Genomic DNA, 13,657 nt, shown 5'->3' with positions numbered 1-13,657 from the left:
CTGCATTTCCTCTTCGGAAAAATGTCTATTCAGTTCTTTTGCCCATTTTAATTTAATTTTATTTTTTTATAAATTTATTTTATTTTTATCTATTTCTGGCTGTGTTGGGTCTTTGTTGCTGTGCGGGCTTTCTCTAGTTGCCGCCAGCAGGGGATACTGTTTGTCGCAGTGCCCGTGCTTCTCATTTTGGTGGCTTCTCTTGTTGCAGAGCATGGACTCTAGGCACGAGGGCTTCAGTAGTTGCTGCACGCAGGCTTTCTCTGGTTGTGGCGAGCGGGGGCTACTCTTCGTTGCGGTGCGCGGGCTTCTCATTGCGGTGGCTTCTCTTGTTGCAGAGCACAGACTCAGGTGTGCGGGCTTCATTAGTTATGGCACGCAGGCTCAGTAGTTGTGGCTCACAGGCTCTAGAGCGCAGGCTCAGTTGTTGTGGCGCACAGGCTTAGTTGCTCCGCGGCATGTGGGACCTTTCCGGGCCAGGGCTTGAACCCGTGTCCCCTGCATTGGCAGGCGGATTTTTAACCACTGCGCCACCAGGGATGTCCCTATACTAGGAATTCTTAAGTAAGTTTTTCCTTAGTGCTGTAGTATGAAAGTTCTTTATATTCATCTTTTTTATGGAGGAAAAAGCCTGATTCTCCTTTCAGAAAGTAACCCAAGTTTTACAGACTTTCAAATTATCTTTATTTTTTCAATTATAAAAATATTTACCCACTTAGAAAAGAAAGGAAAAAAGAAGAATGAAAGAGGAAAGAACGGTCTCTGGACTTGGGTGGGGGTCAGGGGTGACCGTGGAGCTTGCTACTTGCTCCTAAGAGCCAGCAGTTTATGAAGCAGCGAGATGCCCCAGTCCTGTCATCTTGAGTCACTTCTTAACAACGAAGGGGATGGGGATCCAAGTCTCAAGTCTCTGAAGGAATTCTCTAAATTATTCCAATTCGAGAGCTGTGGAGAGAGAAATGAGAAAGCTTCGGTTGGCAGGAAACTGAGGGAAGAAGGGGAGCAGAGGCGAGGCTGAAGATGCCGGGACAGGAAAACAACTGGGTCAAGGCAGGCCAGGGATGCCTTACGAGAAACAGAAAGCTAACAAGAGTCTATGAAGAGGGGCTTCCGTGATGGCGCAGAGGTTGAGAATCCGCCTGCCAATGCAGGGGACACGGGTTCGAGCCCTGGTCCGGGAAGATCCCACATGCCGCGGAGCCACTAAGCCCGTGCGCCACAACGACTGAGCCCACGCGCCACAACTACTGAAGCCCACGCGCCTAGGGCCCGTGCTCCGCAACAAGAGAAGCCACCGCAATGAGAAGCCCGCGCACCACAACAAAGAGTAGCCCCCACTCGCCGCAACTAGGGAAAGCTCGCGCACAGCAACAAAGACCCAACGCAGCCAAAAATAAATAAATAAAATAAAATGTATTAAAAAAAAAAAGTCTGTGAAGAGAGAGAGAGAAGGAAGGAACTGGGGGCCCCTGGAAGAGGGGACCTAAAGGGGGTGTCATGAGAAAAGAGAGCAGTGGGGGGCGGTGGGGAGAGAGCAAGGAGAGGATTGATGGACAGAAGTGGGGCTGAGGCTGGGAAGGGGGTCGGCGGGGCGTGGAGAGGCCAGGGGCCTGCAGCAGGGAGGGCTTCTCACCAACAGGATCTTCTGGAGCCGACGGCTTATGCTCTCGCTGTATTGATCCAGATTATCCCAGGACTCGAAGGGCATCCCCTGGTTATCCACAAATTCTTCCCAGCATTCTTCAAACTCTGAGATGAGAGAGGGAAACCGAGTCAGGCCCCAAGGGCAGGGGCGCAGCAAGCTTGCACCAGCAGGGCCACCGTCCCTCCTTCCTCTCCCCTTCCTTCTCTTCCTCTCCCTGGAGTTAGTCTGTCCCTGGGATTGCCCCTTCAGGTGGCATCACACCTTGGGTCTCAGCTGGGCCACCGTCCTTCCTGTTCAGCCTCCCCTCCCTCCCCCGACTCCCACTCAGTGGCTTTTGCTCTTGGAACTGCAGGCCCTGCCGTCTGCCGACAGCTGTCTCTCTTCCTACCTGAGCGGGTCATGACAGCCACTGAGACCTGGGCTGCCTGTAGCTGCTGCAGCCCCCACTGATACACCTTGACCCAGTGGAAGTACAGGCGGGAGGCAAAGATCTGCAGGCTCAGGTGGTCCTGACCGTTGATGAAATCAACCAGTTCCCTGGCACAGGTAGGGCAAGGGCTCCACGTGACATAGCAGATGATTGTGTAGCGCTGGTTTGGGTCGAGATTCAGCGAGGTGATCTTGTCAATAAAGCGAATTTCTGCATGTCGCTGTTTCTGGAGAGGGTCTCAGAGAGACGGGAGGGTTGGTTAGAAGGCAGAGGCTGCAGGTCGAGGGTGAAGATCAGGATGAGGGCCTCTGCCCTGTGAACCTTCCAGTAGGTGAACTTGCCTATAGCACAAGGAAAGAACCTCCTTCTTTCCTTCAGTTATCCATTCCTTCACTCACTCACTCATCCATTAATTCCACACTCCCCAAGCACCTGTAACTTGATCGGAATCAGATCAGGGTCCCAGGGCCCAGAGGAGACGGGTTGTAGAACAGGCACCCCCCAGGGTGCAGTCCTGAATACTCTGTGACCGGGCTTTTGGACATGTCCAGGAGGTTGTCTGGAGACGTTTGAACCTGAGAAACTGGGAAACTGGGAAACTGCCCAGTCCCGGGGAAAGCCAGACACTCAAGGCTGAGATATTTCACATTTGAGACAAGAGGACTTATCTTCATAGCACAAATGTTGTACCAGGGAGGTCAGGGAGGGAGGGAGCGGGGACGGGACAGGTAGGAAGATGGCAGGAAGGCAGAAGTGTGATGGAGATTTTGTAGGTGAGGCTAGGTGCTCAGTCCTTGGAAGAGCTCTTGGCTTTCCCCGAAGTGGTGACCGAGCTGAGATCTGGAGGATGAGGAAACATTAACTTCTCAAGGGGCAGGGGGGACATTCTGCTGGAGGGAAGGGCTTGTGTGGCGGCCCGCGGATGGGAGAGAATGTGGAGAGCTCCAGGGAAGCGGGGCTCCCTCAGACCCTGCTAAGCCTCAGGGGTTTCCCTGCAAGGTGCGGTTGCCCCTGCTTGCCCTGTGCCCAGGGAACGCACTGGGTACCTTGTTTCGGAAGCAGCCTTTGTCAAGCGTGGAGCCGTCGAGCTGCTTCAGCTGGTAGCACAAATAGGTCTTCCTCCGGTAGTGGGGCCGTGGGACCCGGTGCTGGTTGCCAAACTGTTGTTTGAATATATTTGTTTTTAGCAGATTCATTGTGTTTCTGTGCAACAGGAAGGAGAAAATCAAAGATGCGGAGAGTGTTTTCTGGTGTCACCCAAGGCTCTGTCACATTCTGAACCCAGTTCCTTGGGTTCGCCTAGGCCCCTAAGGGGAGGTAAGGGAGGGTCTCTTCCTTCTTTGTTGGCCAGGAGGACTGGGAGGGAGAGGCAAGAGGGCGAGCTCTCCCCCCTCACTCATCACCACCCCTCCAGCCCACGCTAGAGGCCATTGCAGGCAGGACGCCTGGGCTGAGTGGGGGAGCCCCCCCACCCCGAGAACTGGACACGGCATGTCCTTCCTCGTCTCTCACATCTTTGTCCTGAGCCCCAGACCCCTCTGTTAAGGTCCCACAAGCACCTCAACCCTGTACCTAATGTCAGGACCCTTCTCTTTGGGGAGTGGGGAGGGGGATGGAAGTTAAAGAGCTTCCCTGAACTCTGTGCTCTTGGCCGAGGTGTGTGTATCACAATTTTGTCTGTACAAAGAGCACGGAGGCATGTGAACAGGAAAAACTGCTGTCACCAGGGAGTGTTGTGACAGAGACTTTTGGCTGAAGGGCCCACATAGCTTTTTCTCCCCCTAATTATGACGGTACTCTATAGAGTATTGCATTTTGTATCTTGCTTTTTTTCCATTTAATATTATACTGCAAAGTGGCCCAGCCCATGTGGGGATGCAGAACCACCAGGTTCTTTTCAATAAGTGCCGTTGGCTCTGCACGGACAGCGGTAGGTGGATGTAACCAGGAGCCTTCCTGCCGGGCCCCAGAGAGGCGCACGAAGGCGCCCTCTGGCCGGAGCCGCACCGCACGTGGACACCCTTGACCAAGCAGCTGCCGGTCTGAACCAGCTCGGGAGGCTTGATGGCCCCAGCCCACTGCCCTTCTGGACACTCCGCCCAAGGTAATGTCACTCGGTTGACCACCGAGTCAGGCTCAGATGACCTCAGAGCCTCAGGATTGGCATCTGGACACAGGAATCAAGCCAAGGGTGCCCTCACGGCCCAGACCACAGGGCACAATACTTTGTTCCTGCAAGGCCAGAGAAGTCTTGCCATATTTCCAGCCAACTCATTGAAACACCACCAGTTCCACCAACGAAAAACCATTTCTGATATGTTATGCTAATTAACAAAGCCACAAACTTCATCAGTGGAAACCTATCTCTGACGTCCCTTGTGTTAATCAGTAAAACTTTAGATGGATTTGGATAACGATTGCTGAAGAGACCATCTCTGGACTGTGGCCTTTGATTACTGGCCAATGACCTCGCCTGAAGTTCATACCCCCGATGAGGGCAACTGACCACCCGCAGGGTCAGGATTAGAAGGGAAACCCCATTCATAGCACACCTAAGACAACCACTGCCCCGTCTGCCCGGAATCTCCCTGATTTTACCCCTGAAGTTCCCATGTTCTGGGAAACTCCCCAGTCCCGGGGAAAGCCAGACACTCAAGGCTGAGACATTTCACATTTGAGACAAGAGGACTTCTCTTCATAGCACAAATGTTGCACCTTGCCCTTGAATAGCTAAAACTGTAGGTACGACAGAAACAACTTGTAAGAAGTACTTAAAGACCAATTGGATTTGTTATACTTGGTAGTAGTGTCTTCATGGGAAACGAGTTATCTTCTTGTCTTGGAGAGTTTTTCCTCCACAGAGCAGAAATGAGAATATTCTTTGTAAAATTGTGCCTTTAAAATGAAATTTACAAAAACGCTTTTATAGCTGACTCCAAACAGCGTTTCACTCATCCTTGAACCTAAAGTCTAGGACTGAGGGTGTGCACAGAGGGCTTGAGGAAGACCCAGTGGCCGTGCCTGTGGGGTATGGCCAGGGACACAGAGACAGGCTGTGGCAGAGGCAGGGCTGGGAGGCCTGAGGCAAGAGAAGGAGCAGAGAAGGAGCCAGAGAGGGAGAGAACCCAGGACTGGGCGCAGAGCCCGAGGCAGCGAGGAGGACGGGCTGCACCACCTGGCCCCTGCGGCCGGGCTCCAGCCTCCTTGGCAGACATGTCCCAGCTTGCCCTGGCTACTGGGATGTCTGGCTCCACCTCCCTCTCACAAGGCCGCCCTTGGCCTTGGGAAAGTCCCTTATCTGAGAGCGTTCCCCTACAGCTCTCGGAGTGGTAGATGCCCTTCCTGCCTGGGTAAGCCGACGTGGGAGGCCTAGGGTGGTTTTTGTCTCTCAGACCCATCCTCCTTCCTCCTGGGCTCTGGACTTACCTGATCGCAGGAGTCCAGATGCAGTCTCCTGGCCTAGGGAGGCTTGTCCAAGCCCAGCCCTCTGTCATAGGCACTCTGCCCCGATTTCCTCCCCCAGGACCCTTTCTTTAGGACAGCCCCTTATCTGAGAGCGACCTCCCAGGCCGTCTCAGCCGAGGCTCCACCTCCTTCCTGCTTTGGCACCAGGGGTGGGAGGGCCCCGGGGTGGTTTGCTTCCTCAGGCTCCGACCCACCTTCTCTTGGGCCCTCCCTCTTGGCAGAGGTCAGTCTCTGATGGAGCTGGACCCCTCTGTGCAGCAGGACCCCACGTTATTGCAAAGGGAAAGAGAAAGTAAAGATGCCAGGGAGAGGGGGATGGGACAGACCCTGGTGGAGAGAGCAGGACAAAGGCCTGCTCCCATTGGGGGAGGGGCGGGCTGGAGCCCTCTCCACCTTACTCCTACTTGGCACTTAGCTTTTATTCAGTACCCTGACAAGACTCTGGGCAGGGCGGAAAATGAGGGCTGGGGGTCAGTACTCCAGATCTTCATCTCCAGCCCTGTGTTGAGCAGATCCTGTGCACCATCTGCTACCCCAGCTCCCCAGTAGCATCAAGCGGGGAGGAGCATTATCCTGACATTTTAGATGCGGTCCCGGCACAGAGAGGTTAAGACACTCTCTTGAGGTCACACAGCAAATAAATGGCAGAACTGGAAAGCTGTCCAGGAAGCCTGGCCTGGTTCCCTCCCCTTGCTTCCTCATTGTTCCATGAAAAGGAGTGGGAGAGGGGGCACAAGAGAAGGGGTAAGATGTCTGCTTACTTTGTCACGTGGCCATCAAGACCTCCAGATGAGAAAACAGCTCTGGGGAAAGTTGAAACCTGGGAGGAGTTCTTAGAGCAGTCACGGCCACCTCCGGTCCAGAGTCTGCACACAGGTGTGATTCCCAAGTTAACTTTTCCCAGCTTGTCCTCCCACTGCCGCCCCCCCCACCCTGCACACGCCCCCTTCTGCCCCACAGGCCCTGGGATGGCCTCAGGGGTAACAAGAGTTTGGGCAGGAGGTTAGAGGATCCACAGGAATGGTGTCCCCTTCACCCCCATCTGTCCTAATGCCCAGGGCCACAGCCAACAAGAGATTCTAGAATGAGCTGGGTCCTTCTGGGAAGAGTGATGAGAGGTTGTTGTTTTTTTTTTTGCCACAGCACGTGGCATGCGGAGCTTGCCCAACCGGGGGTTGAACCTGTGCCCCCTGCACTGGAAGCATGGAGTCTTCACCACTGGACGACCAGGGAAGTCCAAAGAGTGATCAGATTTGCACACTGAGGTGTTGGTCAAACTCAGAGAGCTAAGTCACCCCTGGCCTGAGAGGCAGGAAGGACGGACAAGCAGGCTGAAATCCTTTGCTGGCCTTTCCCTAATGACAGCAATCCTACAGCCCCGGCTTGGAGATTCCTGTGAGCCGCCCGAGATGGGCCAAAGTGCAGGTGTGCCAGGAGCAGGACATTTTAAGCTGGCCACTGTGGCCCGTTTTAATGCCCGAGACAATCAGGAGGTATGTCATCCACATCCATGTCCCTCTGTGCCTCCCTCCTTGAAGGAAACACCGACAGGGAGAGCATCAAGGCAGGAGAGCCGAAGCAACCAGAGACACCCCACCCCTGGATTCTGCCCAAGACCCCCAGGCAGCAGTGCACACAGGAAGGGAGAGTAAAGGGACAGGTGTCTGCTGCCACTGACAATTCCCACCCAGATGGCCAAGATCGGTGGGACCCCAGACCTTCTCCACAAGGACTTTCAGGACCGATTCCAAATCAACAGCTTCCCACTGGCTGGCCCTTCCTCTGCATCTGCAGCTGCCCAGAATCCCACCTCATCAGGCTCTTACTCCCCTTCTGCCCTGCCACAATCCCAGCCACCCTTTCTGGAACCTTCACTGAGTTCCTCCCCGGTGCATTCACGCGGCAGCTGGCTCTGTGGACCAAGGGCCGGATGCTCGCTTCCTGATCTACCTTGAGCAGCTGAGCTGTGGTCTGTGACCTGATTCTTGGCAGCCCTTCCACTTTCTATTCTGCTTTTTTGAAAAAGCTCCAGTAATCTCAATACTCACGTCCCCAATGCTAGTTTTTTTAAAAAAAACTTATTTAAATGTAAACGTAAGCATTATTTGTTTTTCCTCGCTCGTTCTCCATCACCGTCCCCAGAGCTTCATCTCTGGCAGCCGTTTGGGGATGGGATGAGGGATAAGCAGAGTGAGGACAGGGTGTGATGATGGCAAAGTGAAGGTGGGGTGGCGGTGGGGTGCTAGGGACACCGTGGTCTGGAATGGAAGCAGAGGAGTCAGGGTCAAGGGGGCATAACCTGGACAGAGACACACAGGACAAGGATCCTGCTCTCACTGCACCTGCTCAGCTCAAAAAAGCCTTTGGTCATCGTATGCGCTGAACCGTGTCCCCACAAATCCATATGCTGAAGTTGCAACCTCCAGTTTCTCAGAACGTGACTATACTTGAGATAGGGCCTTTAAAGAGGTGATTGTGTTAAGAGGAAGCTCTTAGGGTGACCCTTAGTCCAATCTGACTGATGTCCTTATGAGCAGAGGAAACTGGGACACACAGAGGGACACCACGGGCTCCCCAGGGGCCGTGCACAAAAGAAAGACCATCTGAGGACACGGCGAGAAGGCAGCTGTCTGCAGCCAAGGACGGAGGGCGCAGGAGAAGCCCCACCTACCGACCCCTTGATCTTGGACTTCTAGCCTCCATATCAGTGAGAAAGTAAATACCTGCTGTTAAGTCACCCAGTCTGTGGCGTTTTGTTGCGGCTATCCTAGCAAACGAATACCATCATTCCCATCAAGGAACCTCGTTCTCTGAAAAGTCAGGTCTGTCTTCAAGGATGTTTTTCAAATCTCAGTTTCACACTTATACATATTCATGCCCATTTATGTTCAGTTCAATAACAAGGTTTGGTCAGTGTGTGAGATGGGAGGAGGTGGGGCTCCCTTGCTGAGGGAGAGGGAGATCTCACAGCGGGGTAGGGGGAGACGCTGGGGGAAGAAAGGAGAGAGGAGCTGAGGGAGGGCAGGGGCAGCCCAAGGGCAGTGGCCCTCTGGGGCCAGGGAGGAGAGGAGGCTGAGAAGGGAGGTGGAAGGTACTCGGAGATAAGGAGGAGGTGGGGGGAGGGAGGCTAAGGAAGCCCTCACCTGAGAATTTCCTGAAGCTTTGCCACCAGGAACCGATAATTTTTACGCAGTTCCTTCCAAGGCTTGAAGGGCATTCCCTCATTGTACACAAAGTTTTTCCAACAGTATTTAAACTCTGAGATAAAGAGGAGAGAAAGCCATCAGGTCCGGGCCCTGGGAGGCCTTTCTCTGCTGACCGGCCTGTGCCCTGCCCCCTCCTGCCCCCTCCCTGCCATGTGCCCTCAGTCCTGCCTCGTCTCCCAGGTTCTGCCCCCACTCACCCTCCCTGGTGGGTATTCTAGGTCCGCGCCCATGCCTCCCACCGCCCCGCCCCCCAGCCCCCAGCCGCCTCTGCTCTCACCTCGGAAGGACATGATGCGTACCCGGGCCCTCTGCTGGTGCAGCATGCGCAGCCCGTACTGGTACTCTGGTTTCCAGAAGTAGTAGAGGCGGGCGGTGAAGATGCTCAGCCTCACGTTCCTGTTCTTCTCCAGGAACGCAGCCACCTGCTGTGCACATGACAAGCAGGGGCTCCAGGATAAGAACCAGGTGATGCGGTACTGCTCGTAAGGGGACAGCTTCTTGGAGCAAAACCAAGAGAGGAAGCAGAGTTCCACGTGGCAGGGATCCTCGGCATTGACCTGGGAGAGATGGAGGCGGAGAGGGGGCGTTCTTGGCCGGCCGAGCAGGCAGTGAGGCCGGGCTAGGGAGCTGGGGAGGAGGTGTAAGGGGGGCGGGCATCCCAGAGGCAGGTTGTTCATGAGTTATCCCTTCTTTCGATCTCTCCCCTCCCTTCTTTTCTTCTTTAGTCATTGACTTCCCTCATTCATCGACTCACCCATTCATTCTAACATCCATCCTCTCCCATTCATTCATTCTAGAAGTAACCTGAGTGCCTGCTTTGGGCCAGGCCCTGTGGGGTCCAGGCTTGGTCCCTACGTGCTGTCTGCTGGGAGGCCCACAGAGCTGCCCTGTCCGTCGGCAGAAACACCAGACACATGTCTACAGGGCACTTGAGATGCGGCTCGTCTGAAGGGAGGTGTGTGGCAAGTGTAAAGATACACAGTTCATTTCAGTGATTTCGTATGAAGAAAAAAGAATGTAAACTATCTCATGAAGAAGTTTTATATTAGTTATATATTAGAAAATACATCTAATTGAAATAATAGATTAGGTATACAGTCAGTCCTCTGTATCTGAGAGTTGCTCATCTGAAGATTCAACCAACCACTTATTGAAATTATTCAGGAAAAAAAAAAATTCCAGAAAGTTCCAAAACGCAAAACTTGAATTTGCCAGGCTGGCAACTACTTACAGAACATCCACATCGTATTTACAACTATTTACATTGTTTCAGGTATTATAAATAAGCTAGAGATGATCTAAAGTCTATGGGAGGATGTGGGTAGGTTATATGCAAATGCTATGCCATCTTACGTGAGGGATTTAGCATCTTCAGATTTTGGTGTTCGTGGGTGTCCTGGAACCAACCTCCCCACCCCCATATCTAGGAATGACTGTGTTCTCTATGTCTATGTTGTCTATGTCACAGTGTCAATATTAATTTCATCAGTTTCTCTTAACTTTTTGAACACTGGGTTCCAAAAGAGTGAGATGACACCTGTGACTCAGATTAGGTTTTGATGGGATAATTCTGCTCCAGTGTACACCCCTGCCCCGCCCCTTCCGCACCCAGGTTCTGAAAAGGCTGCCCTCTGGGTGGAGGAGGGCAGGCGGGTGGGGGCACATTTCGCCAAGCCCGACGACAAACTCAGAGACCCACCACCAGCAGACTCGCTAAACAAGGCTTGGTGGGATTAAGTCAACTGCCATCACGTATCTGGTTCCAGGATTTAAGAAAATGTGGGGGGGGCTTCCCTGGTGGCGCGGTGGTTGAGAGTCCGCCTGCCGATGCAGGGGACACGGGCTCGTGCCCCGGTCTGGGAAGATCCCACGTGCCGCGGAGCGGCTGGGCCCGTGAGCCGTGGCCGCTGAGCCTGCGCGTCCGGAGCCTGTGCTCTGCAACGGGAGAGGCCATGACGGTGAGAGGCCCGCGTACCGCGAAAAAAAAAAAAAAAAGAAAATGTGTGGGAAGATGCATCTGCCACCAAGAACCACCAAATGGCGCTGGACTTATTACCGTTTTTTCCACATCCTCTACTGGCTTATGTGAACCTGTGTAACACCTCTGACATGAGGGACACCATTTGCGGGCTAAAATTTCATCCCATTTTTGAAACAGGCACCAGATTTGAACTATTACACTGCACAGGGGCATAGGACAGAGCCTGTCACTGCTATATCCGCATTCTTTTGGGGGGGGGGCGGTGAGGGCGACATGCAGGATCTTAGTTCCCAGCGCCCCCTGCATTGGGGGCACCCAGTCTTAACCACTGGGCCGCCAGGGAAGTCCCAATACCCGCATTCTTGATTAAAAACTGGACACACTGCAAAAGGGATTTTCCTAGTATCTGACATAATATACTCTGAAAACCAATGGATTGCAATTGTGACTCTATCTCCCAATCATAATATTGGGAAGATAAAGATAACTTGTGCACGCATCCTAAACCTTCGGCAATTTGCCAATACCCGCCCCCGGCCCCGCCCCTGGCCCCGCCCCCCCGCCGGGTTTTTTCCCTTTGGCGGGACACAACGCAGGCTGCCCCTGAATCTGTGCTGCCCGCATTGTAATTCTAAGGCACCAAATAAACGCTTTTGTGTCTTTCGGGCTGCGCCTCTTTTCTGGGTCTGACACTTAGCTCCCGCCTGCGATGAGAGTGTCCTGGGGCCCATACCTGGTTTTGAAAGACCCCCAAGTCGGAGGAGTCAGGTGAGCAGTGCTTCAGTCTTTTCACCTGGTAGCAGAGGTAGCAGCAGTTCCGCTTAGAGGCATATCTCAGGTTGTGAAAGTGGAAGGAGAAGGTTTGGCGATCTAACCGCTCCGCTGGGTTTCTGGGGCAAAAGAGAGAAAAGGGAAAATGCAGAGAGCGCCCCCTTACTCCCGGCTGGTCTCTCCGGAGCACAGCCCCCTGGACACCCTAGGCGCTGTGCCTCCCAGCAACCCGTCTGGGCCTTGAGAATTTCCTGCGCCTTTCCAGGCAGGAAGGCTGGGGGAGAGGGAGAGGAGAGGGTACTGGGACAGCAGGGATGGGTGATGTCTTCCACAGGGGCCCTGGCCCGGCTACTTCCAATAGCAACCCCCACACACACCTCCTCTCCCGTTTTCCTGCCCACCCATCCCCCAAATCATTAGAAAAATAAAAGAGTAACGAAAACCTCTCCACTCCAAAATAAGAGCCTTTAACATTTCAGTTCAATTCCTCCCTGACTTTTCACTCGTGCATGTTTGTTTGTTTTGTTTTTTAATGTCGGATTAACTCCTAAATTCACAGGCTTGGGCTATGGTTACAAGTGCTTGCTGTATCTGAACTCATCTACTCTTCAAATGCTGCGGCAGCCGTGCCCATTTTATAGAGGAGGAAGCGGGGGCGCAGAGGGGGACAAGTAGGCTGCCTAAGTCACAGAGCTGTAAGTGATAGAGCTGCGTCCCCTGAGCAGGCCAGGCCATTTCCAGCCCTTCCATTATGTGATCTTGCAGCTGTGTGAAGTCTTGGGTGTGGTTTTCTTTTCTACTTAATTTTAAAATAGGAGCGTTTCTCCTGATCTTTCCTCCAGTTCCATTATAGCGGTTAGTGGTACAGTTATAAACGTGAAGCGTGGTCACCTAGTGTGTGGCCAGGTTTGTGAACGGGGTGCATTTATTTTCCTGCTCAGAGCTGAGATATCCTTGGAAGAGTCTTCTTGCCTCAGAGAACTATTCTCACGCCGTGTTTACAATGGTGTAAATACTATAGAAAACTGATCAGAGTGCTTTAAAAAAAGTCACCAGCTGCGTCAATCATCCTTTCGCCAAATTCTAAGCGTTAACAGATCACAGATATTTCCCGACCAATAGAGGGTGCAGCCCCGCACAGGCGGGAAGGGGACGGCCTAGCCGCACAGGCAGGGAGGGGACGGCCTAGCCCGACAGACTTTCAGACTGAGAGCTGGGCCACGAGGATCCCTCAGAGCTGGGTGGAGGTTTGGGAGGGGCCAGTTCAGAAGCAATAGTGGAGGCACCCCCAGAACAGGGCAAAGACCCCAGATGGGAGTGGGCCCTGCAGAGAAGGAGCCCAGAGAGGGAAAGGAACAAGACTGGGACTGCAGGGACTGCGGGGAGAAGGAGGCCAAGCACAGAGGCACAGCCCTAGAGAGGGCTGGAGATGGGGCCCAGTGGGACAGAGCGGGCAGCAGCGGTACCTGATCCGGGGCCTCTGGCTGCAGCCTCCATTGCTGGCTAGTCCTAGCCCTGCCCTTTGTCTCGGGCGCTGGGGCTCCATTTCCTCTCCCAGGGCTCTTGTGTAGAAAACCCCCTTATCTGAGAGCGACCTCCCAGGCCGTCTCAGCCGAGGCTCCACCTCCTTCCTGCTTTGGCACCAGGGGTGGGAGGGCCCCGGGGTGGTTTGCTTCCTCAGGCTCCGACCCACCTTCTCTTGGGCCCTCCCTCTTGGCAGAGGTCAGTCTCTGATGGAGCTGGACCCCTCTGTGCAGCAGGACCCCACGTTATTGCAAAGGGAAAGAGAAAGTAAAGATGCCAGAGAGAGGGGGATGGGACAGACCCTGGTGGAGAGAGCAGGACAAAGGCTTGCTCCCATTGGGAGAGGGGCGGGCTGGAGCCCTCTCCACCCCACCCCTGCACCCAGCCCAAATCTGCACCTGGCTCTACACTTGCCTGTTGAATGAATGGAGGCAATGAGAAAGTATGGACCTTGGATCAGGACTCCTTATTTTCTCCTTGGCACAGCCAGAAGTGAGGGGACAGATGTGCTCTGAATTCCTACTGTGCTTGGTCCTCGGGCAAGAGTCCCCTCAGCCTTCGCGTGGCAGAGAGAGGGCAGGCTTGCACGAAGGCTCTCTTTATAAGGACACTAATCCCTTCATGGGGGTCCCATCCTC

The 13,657-nt window shown here is 53.8% G+C and overlaps 1 protein-coding gene across 2 annotated transcripts; it reads right to left on the bottom strand.

Annotated features, from left to right (window-relative positions):
- Positions 1-660: 660 nt before the first annotated feature.
- On the bottom strand, positions 661-13,130 carry LOC131767212 (DNA dC->dU-editing enzyme APOBEC-3B-like). Of its 2 annotated transcripts, XM_067010229.1 has the most exons (9): positions 12,962-13,120; positions 11,458-11,614; positions 9,021-9,300; positions 8,681-8,795; positions 6,299-6,403; positions 3,119-3,275; positions 2,031-2,298; positions 1,631-1,746; positions 661-942 (listed from the first exon to the last, which is right to left on the bottom strand). In XM_067010229.1, exons 1-9 carry the CDS (start codon positions 13,039-13,041, stop codon positions 853-855), a joined length of 1,368 nt encoding a protein of 455 aa, XP_066866330.1. In that variant the 5' UTR covers positions 13,042-13,120; the 3' UTR covers positions 661-852. The 2 variants fall into 2 exon arrangements, with proteins under 2 accessions (XP_066866330.1, XP_058938407.1); XM_059082424.2 differs by lacking the exon at positions 6,299-6,403 and having other exon boundaries at positions 12,962-13,130.
- Positions 13,131-13,657: the final 527 nt, after the last annotated feature.

Source organism: Kogia breviceps, chromosome 12, assembly GCF_026419965.1.
Source record: "Kogia breviceps isolate mKogBre1 chromosome 12, mKogBre1 haplotype 1, whole genome shotgun sequence".
In the NCBI taxonomy this organism is placed as follows: Eukaryota; Metazoa; Chordata; class Mammalia; order Artiodactyla; family Physeteridae; genus Kogia; species Kogia breviceps.
This window is presented reverse-complemented; position numbering and strand designations above follow the sequence as displayed.

What these genes read in the sequence shown, in the direction of transcription:
- LOC131767212 (XM_067010229.1), bottom strand. Translation starts at nt 13,041, where the DNA reads ATGGAGCCCCAGCGCCCGAGACAAAGGGCAGGGCTAGGACTAGCCAGC. An exon ending in AGCCAGAGGCCCCGGATCAG is followed by an intron (nt 11,615 to 12,961) that starts GTACCGCTGCTG and finishes CTTTTGCCCCAG; the next exon opens with AAACCCAGCGGAGCGGTTAG. An exon ending in AAGGCTGCTTCCGAAACAAG is followed by an intron (nt 2,299 to 3,118) that starts GTACCCAGTGCG and finishes GACCCTCTCCAG; the next exon opens with AAACAGCGACATGCAGAAAT.